The 22,157-nt window shown below is 40.2% G+C and overlaps 1 protein-coding gene across 2 annotated transcripts in view; it reads left to right on the top strand.

Moving 5' to 3' along the window:
- Nucleotides 1-5,368: 5,368 nt before the first annotated feature.
- Nucleotides 5,369-22,157, top strand: part of LOC145450366 (muscarinic acetylcholine receptor M2-like) — a 45,107-nt gene continuing 28,318 nt past the window's right edge. Inside the window, exons 1-4 of one of the 2 annotated variants that reach the window (XM_080328878.1) lie at nt 5,369-12,060; nt 14,835-15,194; nt 18,477-18,621; nt 21,854-22,153. In XM_080328878.1, coding sequence (XP_080185004.1) covers nt 14,975-15,194; nt 18,477-18,621; nt 21,854-22,153 — 665 coding nt within the window. In that variant the 5' untranslated portion in view covers nt 5,369-12,060; nt 14,835-14,974. Of the gene's footprint in view, nt 15,195-18,476; nt 18,622-21,853; nt 22,154-22,157 lie in introns of both variants that reach the window. The other variant, XM_080328877.1, reaches the window with a different exon arrangement.

Genomic DNA, 22,157 nt, shown 5'->3' with positions numbered 1-22,157 from the left:
TTGATAAGCATGACTTTCGTAACCAAATAACTACCAACCATACGCAAGTAAACAGCCAAGCCAGTGCGAAAATAAACGAGCCAAATTTATAAATTCACGGAAACACCGTACCGTCATGTAGGGCGGAGCATGGACCGGAGCCGGATCAGTACTTTTTCTGATGCGACCGGAGCCGGATGAGTACTTTTACTAATACGGCCGGAGCCGGGCCAGAGAATTTGTCGATGCGCTCCGCACTACTAGGCAGATGTTTCATAGGAAATGGAATAACCTGATTTAATTCTGAACCATATGTAATCTCTGACTTTATTGACTGGTAATATCATGACTGCTTTCCTGGAATGTAAATATATAATTTAGCAAAATGAGAATGTCCAATTTATTACCATCGCGATTCCACTGACTGTGGGTATCACTCTCACCAGGCAAGGTACAATAGTAAAATGACTAAGATAATAATCGTGTAATCAGTATAGTGCCTTGCTCCTTCACGTGGAATATGGAACGATCGATTCGTCATTTGTCATTTAGTCCGAAATTCCCCTCGGAGTAATATTACGCATTTTTTCATCTACGTCAAATATAGAAAATAACACGTTAAAACTTGCACGGGATAGACCTTCTTATTATTTGGTACCTTGTGCGAGATGATAGAGCGTCGGTCATCACCAGCTGAGTACACGAGATTATCACGAAACAGTCTGTTAGTGTCACTCAACATAGCCATTTAACAAGTAGCTTACCGGACGAAAATAAATGGATCAATTCAGAGTGACTTGATTATGCGCCAACTGAAAAAGAGATTCGCATGCGCTGAATGCGACGTATAGCGGCATGATCTTGGTCATAATAAGATCCTTATACATTTCATGATGAAAATATCATATTTTAGTGTGTTTACGTTTCTGAGACATTCCCTATATGAGATAACGACGCATGAAATAGAATTAAAGCTTTTTTACGCATGATTGTAGCCATGCTCATCACTTTAAAAGAGAAATTGTCCTCACACCTTGGTAAATTAACCCCTTTGCTAATTAGGTAACTGATTCATTTCCGAAAATAGCACCTATATTTCTAGCGTAATTTGTTATTTTGTATTACTTGCCAAGATAAATCTCACAATTTCAAAAGTAGTCAATTCCGATTAAATGCTAGGAGTAGGCAACCCCTTGACCAAATATATGCCTTTTGAAACTACTTACTTTCATTCATTTTGAGAACTATATTTTCAACTTTCGTGCACTCGAAGTAGTTTTAACATATCTTGGACATGGTTACTCCTACTTGTGATGGAGTAGAAATTTACGACATTAGCTCTACTTCTACTTGAGTATCTACGATCGCTTCTTTTTAAACCTCTGCGACTTTATGTCTGTTATAGAGTTACTGTGCGTTAATCGTCATATGCCGTTCGCGGGTCTGTATACTTGTCAGTATGACATCGTAACAACAAAATTCTTTCCAATTTGGTTTACTTCATTCATAGACGTTTTCTCCTGATGAGAGTCAGCCGAAAAGTTTCGAGTCGAATAAATGTGGCAATGTTGCAAAGTCTAATGTACTACCAGAATCATATTCGAATACTTTTTCTCTTTGTATAAAACGAGAGAGTCGTGTCGGCGCGACAGCTCCCAAAGCTGCCGCATGGCAATCAGATTGCCTCGATTTACTTGATTTTTGTGGTGTATTTTTTGGGTAAGCGTGATTTATCGGAGGTTTATTTTTTCATCGGAGTCATGATCGACTCAAGAATCCGGTATCCGAGCTGAATCGATTTAGAAGTTGTTTACAGGAAGCAGGATCAGAGACAGGACAGGAAATTCACTAAGTCCGCCTGTACTTCAGTACTTAATCGTGAGTCACACTTGCAAACAAAATAACAAACTAGTTGACGGTCAACTAACTATTGTTTTTTTAGTAGTTCTAGTTTTAGTTGAAGTCGCGCATTTCAATAACTTTAGTTGCAGAAAGCTCGAAACTCGTGCCGTCGGGTCGCGTGAATCGTGATACTGGTGTTCTGTTGCGTGGTGTTCTTGAAGCCATTGCTATAGCTCAGAATCATCACTTCTAACAATGGCGTAGCGAGGTTGTTGGTTTTGGGGATCGAAAGTCCGCCCATTTGAAACTCTAACATCAAACTCCAATATTTATTCTTACGCATGTGGAAAGACGGTCCAATTAAAATTTATGAGTGATTGAGAATGCTTGAGAATTGAATAGGCCTATATTTAGTTGTTGTTGAGTTAGTTAGTTGCAGGATTTTTGAATTTCAATAATTTTAGTCCAGTTCTAGTTGCCCATTTTGAATATCCAGTAGTTTGTACAAGTCCGTTGTGAGTATGATGTCACAAACAGTTCACCTAATAGCCTCGCGTCGCCAACAAAATATTTGAATGCACATTTTGGAAGGATTGCAAGCGACAAACTAGACACAAATATTGATATCAATTACTGCTTGCTCGGCATTCCGTGATAATCAATTCGCTTTCCACCCCAGATTAATAATCGTGTGATACTCAATTAGATATGCATTATAGAAGAGTAGTGCGGCAACGATCACAGTCAAGTTGAAGGGCGATTTCGAAGACAATATTTACAAGTGTGAAACGAGCTCTTTCAAAATTATAAGTAGCGATTGCAGATCTGTCTAACGTAATGACAAGTAAACGAAACTCATTGGACATCAAACATTGTTTTCTAGGCACAATTCCAGCAGTACAAGAAGATCGAAAACAAACTTGAATGTTATGAATTTAGGTCTACTATTGCCAGAAAATCTTCTATATTTCGGTACGGTGTTACATTAATATTTATAGTATTAGTATTATCATACCAGGTAAATACAATGGATAAAGTGACGTTTATCAGATCTAAAGACGTCATGCCCATACCGCGATAAATTAACGACTACTACAAGAGCGCGCATATATAAGAAAGCTAAATAATAACAAAAGCGAATAGGTTACAACCGAACTTCGGTCGGTATGGTGATCCAACATACTGTAAAAGTATATATGTATACTGTATATATTTTTAAGCTGCAATGAAAGTGCGTGCTGTTGCTTCAAGTGGAAGCAAATGGGTGACGCATCACATATTTCCGATGTAATTTCCAAGAGATGGGAAAAAAAACGGAAGTCGCGTCGAGACAGCGAACAGTGAATTAATGCTTGTCAGTTGTTAGAAATGACGCAAATAATTAGGGCGATGGCACATGACCTCGATACCACAGAGATGGTACAAATTGTTAAAATCGTTCGGCTGCAGCTCGTTGTTTTGTGGTATTCACAGATTTATAATATTGCAATGGCCTTTCTCACGAGGTCGAATTATTTATTATGATTCCGCATCTGCCGCCTTGTAGCACGGCCCAGTTCTTGGCTTTGTTGGTACACCACTCACGCTGACCAGAAGGCGAGGAGGAGCCTAGATAAACCCCCAACACTTAAGGAAGGAATTCCGGAGTCGACCTTGGTTTTACCCGAACCTAGAACTCAATCTGAATTGGTGTTGCCGCTGTGGATCATAACACCACGCTATTAGTGAAAATCTTTTAGCAATAGTTCGAAAACGGTGAGTTTCTGAGTAAAATGGCTTCTGCCGAAGTGTTTGTCAGTTGTCACAATACCAACTTCAGTTCGAGTCCACATCTTATTTATGGCGCGTGTGGTGGCTATTTTCCGCACCAGATGCCAAAACTTAACGGTGTGTGGATTAGCGCCTACTGAGCATTCTTCACGATTGCTGATTGGTCACGTGTTTCGTGCTTGAAGTATATTATCCAGGAAGCGTTTTCCAGAAGAGCTGGTCACTGGCAGCGACCAGCATAGTAACGAAATATTTTTGTTATAAATGGTAGTTCCGAACCAATAATCTAAGCGGCTTGTAACCGCGAGTAGATCGATGATAAGGTAAGAAGACATAAAATATGCATAATCCACACAATTCTTTTTTGTCAATAGCGACGGGTGATTCCCTTGCATCGACTTGCATGTAGGACTTGTCAAATCGAGCACCCGAATGATTCAATTCTGAATCCAGCATTAGGCGTCAAGTCCAATCGAGTCTCACTCATCTTGACGTCACATCAGTATGAATGATGTAGGTAGAACTTTCAAATGAGTATCCTTGATGCGACCACAATGGCAATAATGCCAATTCCACACCACACCACTTGTTACGTTTTTAACCACACCCATTACAAATACACAGAAATGTCATTTCCACTAGTCTCGTATAGCTTTTTACTACATCACTTTGGATGCTGCGATGCGACCAAACGATATTTCAAGGTTTCGACAGTTGGAAATAGTATCGAAACTATATAATTCTCGATGAAGATATGACTCTCATAGTAGAAAGAGACATATCAGTTCAGTACTCAAAAGAATCGACTATCACAATCCGTTTCGAATCAATACCATTAATACTCGATTCGGGTTCGGATTCGAGTGCTCGAATCATTGTGCCCACTGCCCAGTCATTTGCATTCTAGCGTAATAGTATCTGATGATGTCTTCAATTGTTGAAGACAAAATGATTTTTTATGAATTTGTCTGCTCAAGGCAAATGCGCAATAAGATATCAGTCGGAGTGTAGCGAAGAATGATTGGACGTTATCTAGATTTGAGAAGACGAATCGTTTCTTTTGACTTACAAGTTGGCTAAGAACGTTATCATTTAAATTGAATTAACTGTTTCGTACTGTTTGAGATACACTGCTCTATTTGCGGAAACTATTAACGAATACCCTCATGATATATCAGAATGTCTTTGCCTGCTATTTACTTCAACACATGCAGAGGTTTTCACCATCGTTATTCATGATAGCATTCGTCAAATTGCACGACAAACTTGACATCGAACACGATAATTGTGATGCTTCGCCATTTCACGACAACCGTTATGTATTTGCACCTGTTTAGAAGTAGTTTATGACTGTAATGTACTACGTACACTGTCGATGAGAGGTTTGCATTTACAGAACGGTGTCTAATGACAGTATCATTACTATTACCTTTGTAATATAGTTTGACCACGATCGTCACACGCAGCTGAAAAGTTTCTTACGACTGCTATTTGGTTCAACCCAAAAACAAATATCATCAATAAATAAGTCAAGTCCTTTTTGAATTCCGATACTAATGTAAATTTGCGGGTCGGACCAATGATATTTAGTTAAAGAAAACCCGCAATAAATGTAGGCATGAAAGACTCAGATGATGTCGTGTAAATTGTGGATTTAAACATACATGCAATTACTTGATGATATTTTTCCTGAATACAGGTCTAATTACTAGGGCTGGGCACAATGATTCGAGTACTCGAATCTGAATCGAGTAATAATTCTGATGATTCGAGTCGAGTAGCAAAAGACGATTATTCCGAGTACTCAAATTAGACGCTTCTCGCTACTAAAAGATATTTTATCAACGAGAATTAGGGTTTCGATACTATTTCCACTGTGGAAGCCTTGAAACCTTGATTGCCCGTATTGCAGCACACGAAACATAGCACAAAGCTACGACCGTTACTGGAACAACATTTTCCGAAGTCATGATCCTCCCACAACATTGTCATAAAGTGAAATGAAATCGGTAGGGTCGAAGAAATACCAAAGTATCTTAAATGTGATGGATAACAGGCATTATATTCTTTGTGGTGGCACAAAAGGTACATATTTGAACCTTGACATATTACATTTTTCTGTGACGTCATAATGAGTGATACTCGAATGCTCGACTCGAAGCATAGGCCTAACATGTGATTCAGAATCGAATCACTCGGGTACTCGATTTTGCCCAGCCCTATACTAATTACTCCGATTGAATCAATTGATTTGACCGGGCCGATTGGATTATCAAGCACGTGGATAGTATTAGATATTAAATAACAGAGCGTGACTTCGATGCTGCTGCCGGGGAATTAAAATTTGTGGGAGAAAGAAACGCTAATTCCAATACTGCCTGTTAATACAACACTGTGCAGTGTACACTTTGCACTGAACAGTAGTATCAATATTATCGACACATATTGGGAATTTCAGATTTACATCTTCATTGTGGCGATAGCAAACAACGCAGAACTCTGTCAGCCGATGCACAGCGGCTGTAATAGATCGTAAGACGGAAGCGGCAGGCTCAGCTGATATTTGTTACCTGATCCTACGCTGTCTTATAGCTACGGTAGTCGAATGATGCTAACAGACAGGCGGGCAGATTATTTCAGTGAACAGGCGAGGATTTAATTATAATATATACGCATTTTTGCACTAGCAACATTCAACACTCCAATTCATACTAGCATGTTATAGCCAGATAGAGTATCTGTTGTTTGTGTTGTATTAAATTTGTAAGGAGATACGATTATAGGATGTTAGCTATTCAACGATCTGGACTGCAACTTATGCAGAAAAAGGAAGTTGGCGTACACACTGCAGTGTCAGTATTATCAGGAAAGCGGATGAGTTTGTTAACATGATTGACGTTACAGTCCAGCAGTTTACATACATTTCAGACCACAGCCCAAATCAGAGTTTTACAGGCATCTCGCGACCCATCCATCGAAATGAATGCATTTTAATGTTAGTATGCTACGTTATTGCGGGCTTGTATGGAATAGAGAAGGTGCACACAACCACTTGTACGCAACGCAGTTTTATGAAACGTGTGTGACGCACGCGTTTTCAAATTGTTGTACAATATTTCCAGCATTTGCATTTGTACTGCATGCCTCAGATTACAAGGACGGGACTATTCGGTGCCGACCATTCGACGACCGGACATATCAATATTAAGCGACCCAAATTTATATTCTTTGCGACCCAAAGACCCTCTGCTATAGCCGATATGAATTATAGTGGTGATATCGCAACCGATCCATTTATTCGCTTGTATGTCGCCTTATGCTTATGCTAATCTCCTTTGTGACATTTCGACTTCATCAGAGTATTGCAATGGTAGAATGATATGTTTTCCATTCACTTTCAGTAAAATATTTATTCTTGTGATAATCGTGTGGCATATTAAGTAGATTCTGATAAGTTACTGGTACGATTTATCTTTCTTGGTAGCTGTAACGTTGACAAATCAATAAATGTTCACGTTTGCTTTAACGTGGACCCGATATATCATATATGGTGTTCAGTTAGTCCAATATAAATGCGCTATACTAATGGTCAGTAACCCGTGGTCCGCGAGTATAGTTCGTTACTGGTCCGCTGGAATTTCGCATACCTTTTCAAGTTAAGTGAAGATTTAGTGTTGTTGAGGCTAGGATAACTGATAAGATGATGTCTGCTACAGCCGCACTGGGCCGAGCACCCTTTAGTGACCCAGTCATGCATGAGCTGTAATGAATTCAATGCTGAACATACAATAATGTGGCCGCGACCCATATTCAATGGCTTTGCGACCCACGAGTGGATTGTGACTCGAGTTAGTCAATAATAGGGTTACCATACGTCCTCTTTTAAGAGGATTTGTCCTCTTTTTTGACTTTTTTAAAAGTGTCCTCGGAGGACGCCCGTTTGTCCTATTTTTTGAGATTTTGTCCTCTTTTTTGAAAATTTAGGTCAGATTTAGAGCAAATTGCGGGTGATACGCCGTAAATAAGCACAGAAGTGACGCTTCGGCGGGTATTTCGGAGTGAAAAACGGTGATTTTAGCTCTGGGCGGAAAGATGACCTTTTTTTTTATTTTTTTGTTTTTTAGTCATCCACTTAGCAATGCGAAAAGAAAAACGGTATTTTGAGCTCTGAGCGGTAAAGATGACCTTTTTTTTTAGTCAACCCATCACAAAGTGGGAAAAATTCACCGGTTTTTGAGAATTCTTCTCCGGTTTTGCAAGTCTCAAATTTCTGAAAAAGTGTCCTCTTTTTAGATTTCCAAAATATGGTAAGCCTAGTCAATAATGAAGTATTTTTCCGCGGAGTAGTGAAGTAGACTTTGCATAGGCTACTTGCACTACGTGCTCATTTGGTTATGCATTTTCGCTTGACAATATTTCTTGCAGAACTGCTGAATTTATACATTTTGGGCTATGTAAAGGAGAGGGTAGTTTTGGGATAGGGTTACATTGCTTTTATGGGTGAAATTGTCTTGACGTCAATGTGAAATCAGGGATATCTAGAACTATATTTTCGAAGATTCTGCACCAATATGTATTGTCACTGGGTATTTGGCGTTTGGCCGAAATATGTATCTTGTACTTTCTAAAATAGCCACCTCCGATTAACTAACAAAGTCGTGCGACCCCTCGAACAAATCTACTTATTGTAACTAATTACTTGAGTACTTTAAAGAACTTCTTTTTCGACCTCAAATTAAAGTAGTTTTGACATCTCTCTCTACTTCTACTCGTAATTGACTAGAAATTATTACGTTACTTCTACTTCTTCTTGAGACCGACTATTTTGACGAGAGGTTTTAATATATATTGGAAGATGCATGACATGGCCTCGTTAAAAATGATTTATCGCACCTAATCGTTGCTTCAAATTCACCAATTTTATATTATTCCAATTTTCCTTCATTACCACTCCGAGTCGACACGCCATCGATTTTCGAATCGGTAATTCGCTCGATATTGCCACGTCTGGGTGCTGCCTGTGTTTGACGTAAGTGCGTGTAATCAAAACTTGATTATATCCTGAATTCACCAAACCCTGTATCGAACGTCAGCAGCGACTTAATCCGGAAACCTACTGATGCGCGGAGGTAGTGATACATTGAAAATGCCATTTTATTTGGTTGAATTACAGCTCATTTTAGTGACAGGAATAAAGTTAATTCGAGCGACAAATTGGTAAGTTCTATCTGAAACAATTGGGTCGAAACCATAACACGAACCGCAACTAAGGATTGTAGAAATTCTGAGTCACAAGTCAGCCTCACTTTTATAGTTTTGACTTGAGTCAAGTCGAGTCATTTTCAATTCACTACCAAGTCTAATCCGAGTCGTAGTCAGGGTGCAAAGAGTCGAGTCATTGTGTTCCCTGTTCATTATCAAGTCAAAGTCATGTTAGACTCACATATTACAACTCTTGGGTGATATCGAATGCCTTGCATGCAGAATATAACCATTTTCTCACATTCACATTCTATTCACACGGGTCAAAGGCCCTACAATCGAGAAAGGTTATATCTAAGTCATATTATCGAAAATGATTCGAGTCGAGTCGAGTCACCGAAAAATTGCGACTATAGTGGCAGTCTGTAAATGGGCTATAGGCCGATGTACAAGGAAAAACCCAGGTCATAGTCAACTTTGTTGTTCCTTCTTACTCATTCCGATGCAGGCATTCGCACTTCGCAGTAATGCGGTAATGACCGAGCGTCATGGCATTGCGACCCATTATTGTTCGACACTGGACATGCCCGATGCGGTTTATCTTAAAGCAGGGCTGGCCAACCTTTTCAGCCAAAGGGCCACATTCGATTGACGAATTTTTGCGCGGGCCACTATCCGCGCCAAGCGCGAAAAATTTTTGAACTTTATAGGTCAATAATATTGTCACTTGACTATATTGCGGGCCTGCTGTATATCGCTGGGCTAAGTTTGCGAGGACTGGGCATGGACATATCAATATCGAAAGCTGCGACCAACATGCGTCAATCATTTGGTGCCTAGGTTTCATAGTCGACGGTCTTACTGCAGCGCAAATGCAAGGTCGCATATGTTGAACGACACTTTATCTCGTAATCGCGAATATAGTTAGACTCAATCTGAGGTGTTATTCCATTTTCAAAAAAGGGCAACAATATTAAAAACAAGAAATCGAGTGACAACATAATTTTTACCTTTGATTAATCTATCGCAAATTATTCTGCTTTATTGTAGCGTACGAAGATATACCAATATGTGAATGACTGATGGATCTGTCAATGTGTCGTAACTGATATGTTAGTCATCACATCTCAAGTGTTGCGGCCAGACTAATCAAATTTTTGGTTGGCCTTGCAAGTTCACAATCAGTGCAATCCATTTTTAATGGTATTATAAATTTCGGAAATTACCTCACGGGCCACTCAAAACCTTCTCGCGGGCCACGGGTTGGCCGGCCCTGTCTTAAAGCGATATCCTAACTAGGTGATCACTGATCATATATCATGAACATTTCTTTTCAAGTCTTCAATTACTCTTGCATTTAAAATGCCACTTTTACTTATTAAGCACTTGTGTTCTTTCAACTGTTATTCTCAACGCATTCTGAGATTTCAGTTAGCATACTCGCATGAAACTGCAGTCTTCGTGTATGCGAGTGGACAGACAAACAGACAGACGGACAGCCTATTCGACAATAATTACAATGAAAATACAATACAGTTTGTAGCCTAGTAATACGATGTTAGATGATTCAATTGTTATATGCAATACAACGTTGGAAACTGATTCTTTTTATCAAAAATGAGTTGGAATCTAAGTAAAATGACTACCGGTGCGAACATATTGGCACAATAATCGTACCAATAATCGATGATCGGCATTGTTTCTATGCTTCTATGCATCTAAATGGAACAGGAGTCATGGTGAACGCATTCAGAAGTGATCGCGCAACGTGAATAACGCTTTTCGATGTGGGAAAGTCTCCCACGCGTCAGTATGACAGGGAATGCGAATGCCCACTTTCAAACCCATCCTGGGATCGAACGATTGACGCAAGATTTCATCGTTAAGCTCGCTGCGTCTCAGAAGGCTAATATGAAAACAGCAGAGGTGTTAAAAGTTGTGCTCTTTGCTGCTCAAGCAGAAGTGTAGTAGAATCAGCGATGCCCACGACATGTCAAAAATACTTCAAGTGGTGGAAAAAGATTTGAAGAGTATTAAAGTTTGTGGCTTCTAAAAGTAGATTTGTTCGCGGCATCGCATACTTTTAGTTACCGATCAAAGGTTGCTATTTTCAAAATTGCGAGATTCATTTACACCACTAACGCAAACGACAATAGAAATTCGTAGGATTTTCGAAAAAACATTCCGTTCCTGTGTTACAGGGTCTATTTTACCTGGTCGTTATGACATTTATACTAATAAATGCGCTGGAACCATGTCCCATATCTAATTTGCAATATCCAAAGTATAAAAAGTAGTTATTCGTACAAAACTCTGGAAAGTAGAAGTATGAGTAGTCTAAAAACATAACCGCTTGAATCGGCGGTGTGAATACGCAAGACCTGCTCGCGTACTCCTAAAAAGTAGAAGTGGGCTACTTCGATGCAGACCACCCCTGCTAATATCACATTTGAAGGTAGGAATTTAATATTGATGTGACACAGTGATACTGTAAAGGGATTATTTGTCGTAGAGCATGCGATTTTCGCAACTGTAGACGAAATGACGCCACGCCGCGTGCAGTATGGCTTTGCTTTCATTGCCATCTTTGTTCACCGCATGTTCCCGCCCTTTAGGTTACACGCGACTCTTGAAAGCTTACACATCTCTGTCCGGATGTCGGTGCAGAACTAATGAGTATGATGTATTGCGAAAAGGAATCACATGCACTTTTCCAAATTAATGCGTGTGGCAGGAATAATATGCTTCCAGACGCGGAGTATAATTGCTAATCCATTAGTCATTGCCGAACGCTGCAGAGTTAGCGTGAATGCGCAACAACGAACTTGTTTTTTTATCCGTCGTCAGGCGACTCTTTCAGCGTACTCACGAGGCGTGCGGACGTGTAATTATATTAAAATTCACGGATCGCTTGACAGTGATGGGAATGATGAGTGAAAACTGTCAGGCGATACGTGAAGTTACTATTTTATTGATCATATTTTGGATTATATTCGTAGCGCAGGTGCAGAAACCAGTATTGCTGTAGGTCTCAGCCCCCCTCAAATAATGAAATTGTCATATTAGTGTCGATTAGAAATTATGAAACGCGCGGAAGTTTCCGATTAGCCGATACTTGGCTGCTCGCTTCATTCTCCGCCGGCGATTGTATGTCACAAGATATGATATTAACAATTTGCTGTTGATGAGTCGAAGTAAAGATTCCCAGGATTGCATACGCCGCACGACCGTGTCTGGAGTGGACTGCGCAACCCCGCTGCCTGACACGTAAGCATGACTTTATTGATAGTTTCTCCGTACATTTTATAGTTGCGTGGTAGCAGGGTAGAATGAACTTCCGTATTCACCAGCTCGAGTCAGCTAAATTCAGATCAGATCAGCAATGCAACTAGCAATACTATGGTCGACGATGTGTTGACAAAGCATGTTCGCTAGCGCGTCTTGTCCGCCACGCTAAGCAATGACCTGTTGCCAAGGAAGTTGCTGGTGATTTAGCAGAGTTGAGCGGGCATTTATGCGGTGTATGAATTGTACATGTCTCTGTGAACATCTTCAAGACGCATGGAACATTACAAGTTACATTGAAAAATGGAGATTAACTTCACCATTTACTCAACAACATCGTGTTATCATTTTTCATTTATTCATTTTGTTCATTTTAACTGTGCTTTGTGCACCCCACACTCGTGAAATTCATTGATAACGCACTCTGTAATTCTTAGTGGTTGATTGAGTTTTTAAATCTTATATCTATCTATAACCAGGGTACCCCTTTTTCTATTCGTGGCCGCTTTTTATTGCGTCATTAGCGTAGGGCCGCATGCCATCGGACAGCCGTAAGAACCCCAAAACGTCAATGACTTTTGACTTTTCACAACGACATTGACTATACTAGGGGATTTCGTATCGCGGATAGTCCGTATGGTGCTCTGCACTATCACTATTTTCTTGCGAAATATATCTTGCGTCTTGTGCAATTGTGCATGCCCGTTTATAATTGTAGAAGCAGAACGCCCCATCTCATACACAGGGTGGCGCCTTTATCCGGCACAAAAGCCTCCCGAGACAGCTTTTGGCGTCGCTTGTAGGGATGGTGTGAACCTCTGAAATTTAGAGGTTCACGTTCACAAACGAACCTTGGGAGGTTCTGCACTGTAATCCTTTTTCGTATATTACAGTTTTCGCTTCATTATAACATCTTTGGTTGAAATATATTACACTTTACTGTGGGTCACTCTATGCACGGCGATGGCAGGGCAGCATCAAAAAATCAACACTAAATGAGCATGCACCTTGACAATCTCAAAAATTTTACTGGCTTTGTTACAAAAGTTTTCTCGAAATATCTAGCTTTCCATTTGTGAATATTTAATGACTCTCTGACGTGAGCTTGACCCGCAATCACACAACATCAAGAGCGAAATACACATCATGTAGTGAGCGAATGATACTTATTCAACCAATCAATGAGATTGATATCGATGTCTGATGTAAAAAAAATCTAGCAAGCGTGCGGGGTCATATGTTAACTGTATTCTAAATCCAGATCCGTGCGATTGGGGTGTTCACCACTGCTTTATGACTTGGTAATGGAGCAATATCGGCACAAGTATATAGAAACCGGTTTTACACTCTGCTCAATATCAACGTAGAAATACTCAGACTCCGAATACATTGTCACACACACACACACATTACACGTTCGCGTTCACACAGAACCTTTCAAAAAGGTTCGCGTTCACACGAACCTGAACCTTTCAGAGGTTCACAATATCCGTAGTCGCTAGTTGTGAGCATGCTATCACCAGTCGCCACCCGTCTCCTTCCTCGATAGTTTCTCAAAGGTAGATAATGCCGACTTCAAAGAATTCTATACGTTTTTGCCGATTACTAAACTTGCAAATGTAGAATAAATAAAAATAGCAACGACATAGCTCATAATGACAAAACGTGAAAGGAAATGCACGGCGGCGCTATCAGATGGCAAGCTGTTGGAAAACACCACAAGAACCACAAAACCAATCAAACTTTTCGTTCCATAGTAACATCGATAGTAGTGACCTACAATCAATGCCAGTCACTTGCACAAGTATGAGCTCAATGATAGGGAGCGATTGTGAAGTTGGTGAATACCTGACAGAATCTCTCTCGAAGTGCGTTTGACATTTTCAAGAACTTCCGTGGAAGTTTTGCTATTTATTCTGTTTTGGCCCGGTTGCGGACCAATTCCTAAATTCGAATTGCATCGTGACGGCCGACAACGCTTAGTTTTTGAATCACGTGTTAACGGTCGCGTAATTATTCATCGGCATCCGCAGCGTCGGCACCTTTACTCGCTCCAACATTTTTGTAAGTAGGCTATATTTCCAATGTTAATAGTGAAGTTGCAGCAGGATAATATCACTGACAGCTTGATGCCTTAAATATAAGGTACCAACAGTAGACGAAGTACTCCAAATTGACTTAACTGCACGTAGTAGCTGCATTGCATGCACTTCACAATGACTGTTAATCAAACGGAAATTGGAAACATAACATGCTCGCCCTTCGTGCCTCGTTGTCATACATTTCGTAATCTTACGCACAAGTCATACGTAGTTCTAATGCATAGGTTGCAGGGGAAACAAATATATGGATGAAGTAAATTAAATCGCTATAGTCGCCTGAGCTAACATGTCATAAATGTATTCCACAGATCGAGAGAGACTATGGAATCGCGAATAACGTCGTTTGTTAACGGAATGAGAGAACATACCTCTTACACAGAAAGAATTAGGGAAAGGTCTCATGTTTATGTGACTGACGTTAGCCTACAAATCGTTATAATACCTTACGCAAACATGAATCGATTTCTAGCAGAATATTACCTTCGAAGGATGGATTTGATAATATCCTTTATTAGCGTATTTAGAATTAGGCGCCTTCGTCGCCTTTATAACCTACTACACAGCCACTACGTGAAGTCGTTGCTGTCACTGGAGTACACGGTCATAGCAGTTCACGAGCATAACATCAACGTTTGTTATATGATGCGTTTTTAGGTATGCGATTTCCACGTTATGTTCTAAATAGGATTATAAGGAAAGCGCCCTATGAGTTACGAGTTATTGCGTTGGACTGGGAGAAAGTGTCGGAGATGTAAGAAGAAATCTACTAACGGTGGAACGCGAAGATACGGGCAATGAACAGTACCGCCTTATCAACCGATCACGCCGCTCCGTCAGGCACGTTGCATTCCACTCTGGCCAGTATTATTGCAATCAGCTTGACAGCGGGAATATGCAGCCTGATGACCGTGTTTGGAAATTTCTTCGTCATCTTAGCCTTCATAACCAACCGAAGCTTACGGACCTTCAGCAATTACTTGATTCTAAATCTCGCCATCAGTGATTTCATAATCGGTAAGTCATCGCTATTCGTTTTGATTCGTCATTTATTACCGGACGACCGCGATGAGTAGCTGGTAGGAAAATGACTCTTATCATACAATGATATGGATATTCTTTAGGACTTCTAAAAACTGAAAAAATGCTGCGTTTATGTTTGTATTTGGCGTTCTATTATAACTGTCGTTCCCAGATGCGACATTGGAGTGTTGGTAATGATGAAGCGATGATGGTTAATATTTATAACGAGATTTTGATACTCAACCCATGAAACTGAAGGCTTGTCCCCTTGCATCATCCTAACGAACTTCGAAAAATCGAAGCTAGTAACACGGAGCAGATAAAAACACCCTAGGGACTAAAAACTATTAAGAATATGTTACTCATATGCTGCCGACAACATTTACTAAGCGGGTGTAGCGGACTCCATCAAGTATTCCTGTCGTGAGGCGAAACGAGTGACACCTGTCATGAATGGTACTGTCAAATCTAAATCAATGGTTCACCATATGCGCGATTCTGGCTCTCCATTCAACTCCATGGTTTGACCAGATATGATCAAACTAGTTCTAAATGTAGAAGTAGAAGTAGCCATTTCCATGTAAGTAAAGAGTACGTATTCTAGAATTAGTTTGGCCGACAAAACTGAAAACTCTTAAGTAGAAATGGAAATAGTCTAAAATCATAACCACTTGGTTAGGCAGTGAAAGTAGGCAAAACATACTTGAATACTCCGAAAAGAAGTAGAAGTAATTCGTTGCTGCCGACCTCTGGTCTTCGCACACCCGCTTTGTTGCCGCAAATATTCGAAGACAATACAACGAATGCTTCGAGAGGTGTCAAATGCATAGCTATTCCTTTTTTCAGATTTTATCATTGTACGCTTGTCATTGAGTAAAATTGTCAGTCATCGTCCGTTTACAAAACACCCGAAATACACCAACCGAGATACTTTTGCAGCTATCTGTCAATATCGAGATCACTATCATGTATGTGTCGCAGTGTCAGCGAATTCTCCAACTATATCATGGCGCATAGAGGGTTTTCATCGGGAACTAGGTCGGAACGATAGCCAGTAAAATCGAAGCTGCATTGAGTGAGCGAAATGTCCAACTGACTGGGTTCACCTAATAATATTTCAACCGCCAATTGTAGCGACATTTGGCTAAACTGACCCTCTTTGTGCGCGTGAGCAGCCTATGCCTAAACATAATTTTTGTTACTCCACGAAAGTGTCTACAAGAAGATGTCGTTTAAGCGACATAGCGAGCGTAAATTAAGTTACGTATGAATATATCAACTCGTCGAACTACAGTAGAGAGTTTCAAACATGCTATATCAAAAATTGAATTATAGTTAAATGTACCTACGGGTTACGGTGCCAAGTATTTGCCCAGCCTCCGGTCCCATATCCGCTCAAATACTGAGCATCGTATCGGTATCGATTCGCTAATATGGAACATTGTCACGTTGTCAACCTAATCCGCATGACTAACGCAACAGATTACTCTACTTCAATTATGCATACGACTGGCAAGCATTTCGTAGTAAGCTTCCGCAATTCATTTTTATTTATCGGTGCTTCTCGACATTAATTAAATTGCTCAGCTCACGATATTAATATTAATTACGGAGGAACCCCAGCGTTGCAAATCCGATAATCGAAATCCTCGAAGTCCATATGGCCCGATAAAATCAACGTGTCCAATGACGAGGTGCACAATTCCATTGGTCCTTCAAAACAAATAGCAACTTCACCCACCCCTCCCCGTTGACCGACGAGATCGCGTGATGGCAGAGCAGGTCGTGATTGCAATCCTCGGCCGGGTAAGACCAAAGACTTGGTAATAAAACTGCTACCCGCAGCTTCCCCGTTTTGCGCTCAGCTAAACGAGATTGTGCGGGGATAAAGGGCATTACCGACTCCATAACCTCAAAATTGCCTCGCATCTCCATTGTACAAGCGCACCGATGGAGCCTAGGACAATAGACCGCTTTCTCTTTTATGTGGGTTGTAGTTATACGTAAGTTAAGTTACGAGAAGCATTATTCGATATGGCTAAATTTCATGTTCGTGCAGCGGGCAATAATTGTGTAAATGGAGTAGACTCGAAATTTTATCTGTAAGCATGGATTGTAGTTAGAATGAATATTTTATAGATAAAGTCGGCCATTATTGTCATTGAAATGAACTGCTTTCCTTCCTCCTTTCTTATCGTCATTCATTGCTTAATGCTCATTTGTTCTTGGGAAATTAGTACCGAGGAGGAAATGAGCGATTTTCCTAAATCCTCTCCCTGATTTCAGTTTGAAACCAAGATCATAAATTCGTTTCGTGACGTTATCAAAGCCGAATCCAAATAAGAAACCAGTCATCGTTCGTAAATCGTTCGTCGTTATCAATGAAAAATGGAAACAACCGCTTCGCTCATTTACTCCGGTTTCAATTTCCCATAAATAGTCTCATTCTGTCAAATCCACCAATTCCCTATCACGCTAAAACAGGGGTACTCAACTATCTGACCGTGGCCGCAATGCGTGTTGAATCCATCGGAGACGTTTGGTCATGGGTATAGGATTTCAAGTAATTACCCTCCTCTTCGCTAAGTACCATTGGAAATTCTTACTATGGTTGAGTGTACTTACAGGTGCGAGTTGACGTTTTCAAACATGAACTCTGTTAAGGAATAGATGTCGCATCTGTGTGACCAGTAAAAACCCTCATCACTTCAGAACCAATATTTAAGGATCTACAGTAGGAATTTTTTTAAATGCCCATTCTTCGACTAACTATGACTATATTGTTCCAATAAATACGTTTGGCTTTTTATTTTTGTTAATACCGCTTCGTTATACCGTATTACATTTGTGCGACTGTAAATGATTTCATGAAAGTTATAACGGACCTAAGCAAATTTTGAACTTTTGTATCTGGTCATCATGTATCTGGTCTGGTGTATCTGTATCTGGTCTGGCAATAGTATATTCATATTGAAATAAACCCGCATATTTTCGGCTATACGATTGCTGATATACTATGTCCTTTCCAATTCTCTACTAGTTGCTGACGATTACCCCTGACGAGTGTCAGCCGAAATATTCGGGTTTATTTCAATATGAATATACTATTCAATTGTATATTGAAGTTCTGTACCTCGAAGAAGCTCTTCAAAAGTAGTTCAGTAGCCGTGACTTACCATTTCCAGTTGGGTCGAGAGTTGTTATAGCAGTGTACCGTGGTGTGCATCTGCTGCTGCGCTATCCCGGCAGTCTTGACAAACTCATTCGATACAACAGGGATATTTTCGATGAATATGTTTGCCGTTTACAACGTAACAGAAGAGTGGACGATGGGAAGCGGTATGTGCAAAACGTGGCTTACCGTTGACTACATCGTGAGCAACACGTCCGTGATGAATCTACTGGGTATCTGCGTCGACAGGTATGCGAAAAGTCCAATTTCATCATTCGATGGAATGCCATCGAAATCTGTTATACCTATTCGAGTCATGCAGCTGCTGGGATTGCCCTTGATACCTTCCATTGCGTATTTTATTTGGTCAAGTTCCGAGACAATACTTATATTAATGGTAGAAACACAACAGGTTTTACGAAAGCAAATAATGTCACACTTTTCATTCTTTGAGCGGTCGATATAAGGAATTAAATACAGCCCTAATTCAAACATCATTTTGTTCAATTTCTTCTGATCAAACTATGACCGAAGCTAGACTAGATCATAAAACATTGGCTGGCAAAGTAACCTAGTTTTAGTCCATGTCCTGAGCAGAATGCTGATTCCAATACTAATTTAATATTAACGAAACGTGCAACTTAACAGCATCTCTGCAAATAAGGAATGAACATACCCACAATATCGGGTGCAATATAGGGCAGCGTAATAATTGCATAAACAATGAATACCAACACCACAGGTCACGGAATCACATTTGGGCTAACCTTCGTTTTTCATTGATATTATTGCATTGAGAGCATTTGATAGTGTAGTGTAGCGGACTCTTGGTCGTAATCTATGATGAAATGTTTCATACCTGCTATCCGGGATATACAATTGAAGTTCTGTACCTCCAAGAAGCTCTTGAAATATCGGGGATATCTAGAACTCTTGAAATCCCTGCCTACCATAACCATACTATCACTGTAACGGTACGAGCGATATGCAATGGAGGCCCACAGTTCAGGGACTTGGTGGTCAAAGCAGAGCTTCAATTCGGTAATCTGACATACAAAACGAGAGGGAACTTTCCCGCAATGCGATAATAATTTGCGAAACAAATTCCAACATATGTATCCCAATTTGATATCCATATCATATGTAGTTGATGAAATCTACGTGATATTAGATATAGAATACAATTCCATGTTTTATGTATTTCCAATGATAATAATTTATTGACTCGAACAAACTCTGCCGTTCGGTATAGGTTAAGTCCGTAGATATCATTTAACACGTGAGTTTTATTGATCGCAACAATTCCAGCAATGAGCCTTACTTTAATATACATTTGATATCCGATTACATTCGCAATTCCTGCGTCGTTCAGGGACTCGTCCACACGATTGTGCTTGTGGACTATACGGTGGTATTGTGAATACTGCGTTTTGATTACAGACTATCCGTGTTATTGGGGGCTGAAATATCACAAGGATGGCTAAATACCACCCGATATATACATGTGTCGAAAATGTTGTCATACCAATTCTCCTGCGACTCCCCAAATAAACCCCGTTGATTTTCAAATATGTTTGTCATGCACATTCATTCCTGGAGCAACGTACACTTTCTTCCAAGAATAGCGTCCCGTCATTAATAATGTATCGTGTTGAGCGGCAGGAATGTCGACCTTAATGCAACACGAAACTTACAACCCTGACGTTTTGTAATACTTTGAAGAATCGTGCTCGAACGTGGCAATTAGCGTTAATGATAGGGTGAGCGAATGCCCCATATAACGAATAGACAGGCTCATGCATTTCTTTATCGTATTTACGATAGTATGCGAATAAATTTTCAATTGCACTCATAAACCTATGAAAATGAGATTGACTGGTGTCCTGGGCAAGGGAACTTTTGCGCGGAAAATTAGACCTTGAATATGCATAATTTCACACGCATAATCTAATGAACCTATATCATACAGATTACACAGATTTCTACATTTTTTGTTCTCTCGTGGGTTCTCTATAGTGACTTTCAATACAGTGTATTCCACAAATCCCCACGTATTGCTTCGTTATTCTCAATGTCTTTTGAGGGAATTAGTTCCGTTCAGCCAACTCCATACAACAGGCGTTTGTGTGGTTAATGTTAGGGGTTGTGTGAAACCTAGAAAAGTTCGTGTGAGCACAACGAACTTCAATATGTGTATGCCTATGTTTCGGGATTGACAGATCTTATATTTCCTAATATCTGCTATTTCAAGTTCGCACCATCCCTAGTTATTATATATGTGGAGTGACGGCTATCGTGTGTATCTGTATTGCGATGCAAATTGAGGTGTACTTTCGCTAGTATCGGATATTAGTTAATTTGATTAGGTCATAGTTAGGATTAGTTGACTGTATGCATATATATATATTTGACTCGACACAGCTCATTCCAGCCTTTTACTTACCGATGTTTTCCACTTCATTTCTACATTGTTCCAGCCGCGTGAACTCAATCTATACTTAAAAATTCTGTCTGGGCAATTAGAGATTTCGTTATGGGCATAGTCATTCCAGACTTATAACTGCTATGTGCGATAAAACCTTCTGAGTGTTTGACACACGCCATCAGCGAGTTTAGGTGTCATAGCTTAACCTTAACCTTTAGTTAGATCTTGACAGTTCGCCTAGAATGCATCGAATTAATCACGTCCCGTATCGATTTCTATCAAGCTTCATATCGTCGGTGCGTGCTTGACATACGATTAATAATCAGATGCCAACTTTGGAGGCGACGATTGGATTTTATCTGGCATGCTGTGAATCTGGAAGTTGATGTTCCGAAGATCTGTGGGACGGAAAACTTGCATAGTTCTTTCTGCAAGTCACTACGCTCGATTCAACGCAAATAGTGACTCAAGTCAAGTCATATCAAGTCAAATATTGCGATTTCGAGTCAATTTTGAGTCACCAAATATGTCTCTGTTTGTGATCTAACATCTGAAGATGCAGATGTTGTATATGCATATTGGCGTGACTTTTCCAAGCCAGTTAAAAGTGGTTATATCCCATTTATAACTTACTAAAACGATATGAGGCACGGGTTGTATAAGTAAGTTGCTGTAAATCTATTCACTTGGTATGCTCCATGCTATAAGTACTATAATTGTATACAATTTGTAAAAAGGGTTTATTGACTGAAGCGTTGCATGGAGGTCGTGGATCCGGTTCTATTGTACTTTGAGACTGACCAAAGTTGATAGCCAACAGTAAGAAAAACAATTTCCATGGCATCGCGGACAACGATACGACCATTAGGTCATCAATTCCGTTATTCACATTATATAATCATGCTAATCGCGGGCCACTAGCCGCGCGAAGCGCGAAAATGTTTCGAAGTTCATAGGTCAATATCTATGTATATAATATCTATGTAATATGTGCATGTTCAATTGCATAAGTATAGGCTTTGTAACTTGATAACTTTTCATAAATGCACTCGGCAGGTACATGGCAATCAACTGTCCCGTGAAGTACCGAAAACTGTGCACCACATGTATGGCGGTAGTGATCATATGCATGGCATGGACGATCTCGTTTCTACTGTGGGCGCCGCCTATCCTGCTTTGGGATATGGTCGCGCAAAATTACACGGAGCCATCGAAGCAAGGGACTTGCAGCATCCCGTTCATGGAGAACAGCGCAGCCGTCACGATCATAACCGCGGTCGGGGCTTTTTACTTGCCGGCCACTGCAATGTGTACCTTGTATTGGAGAGTGATTGTCAAAATTGAAAGACAAACTTCGTGA

Source organism: Botryllus schlosseri, chromosome 11, assembly GCF_051294905.1.
Source record: "Botryllus schlosseri isolate E-star chromosome 11, Bs_hap1, whole genome shotgun sequence".
In the NCBI taxonomy this organism is placed as follows: Eukaryota; Metazoa; Chordata; class Ascidiacea; order Stolidobranchia; family Styelidae; genus Botryllus; species Botryllus schlosseri.
The sequence above is the reverse complement of the archived record's forward strand: the minus strand, read 5'-3'. Positions and strand labels throughout refer to the sequence as shown.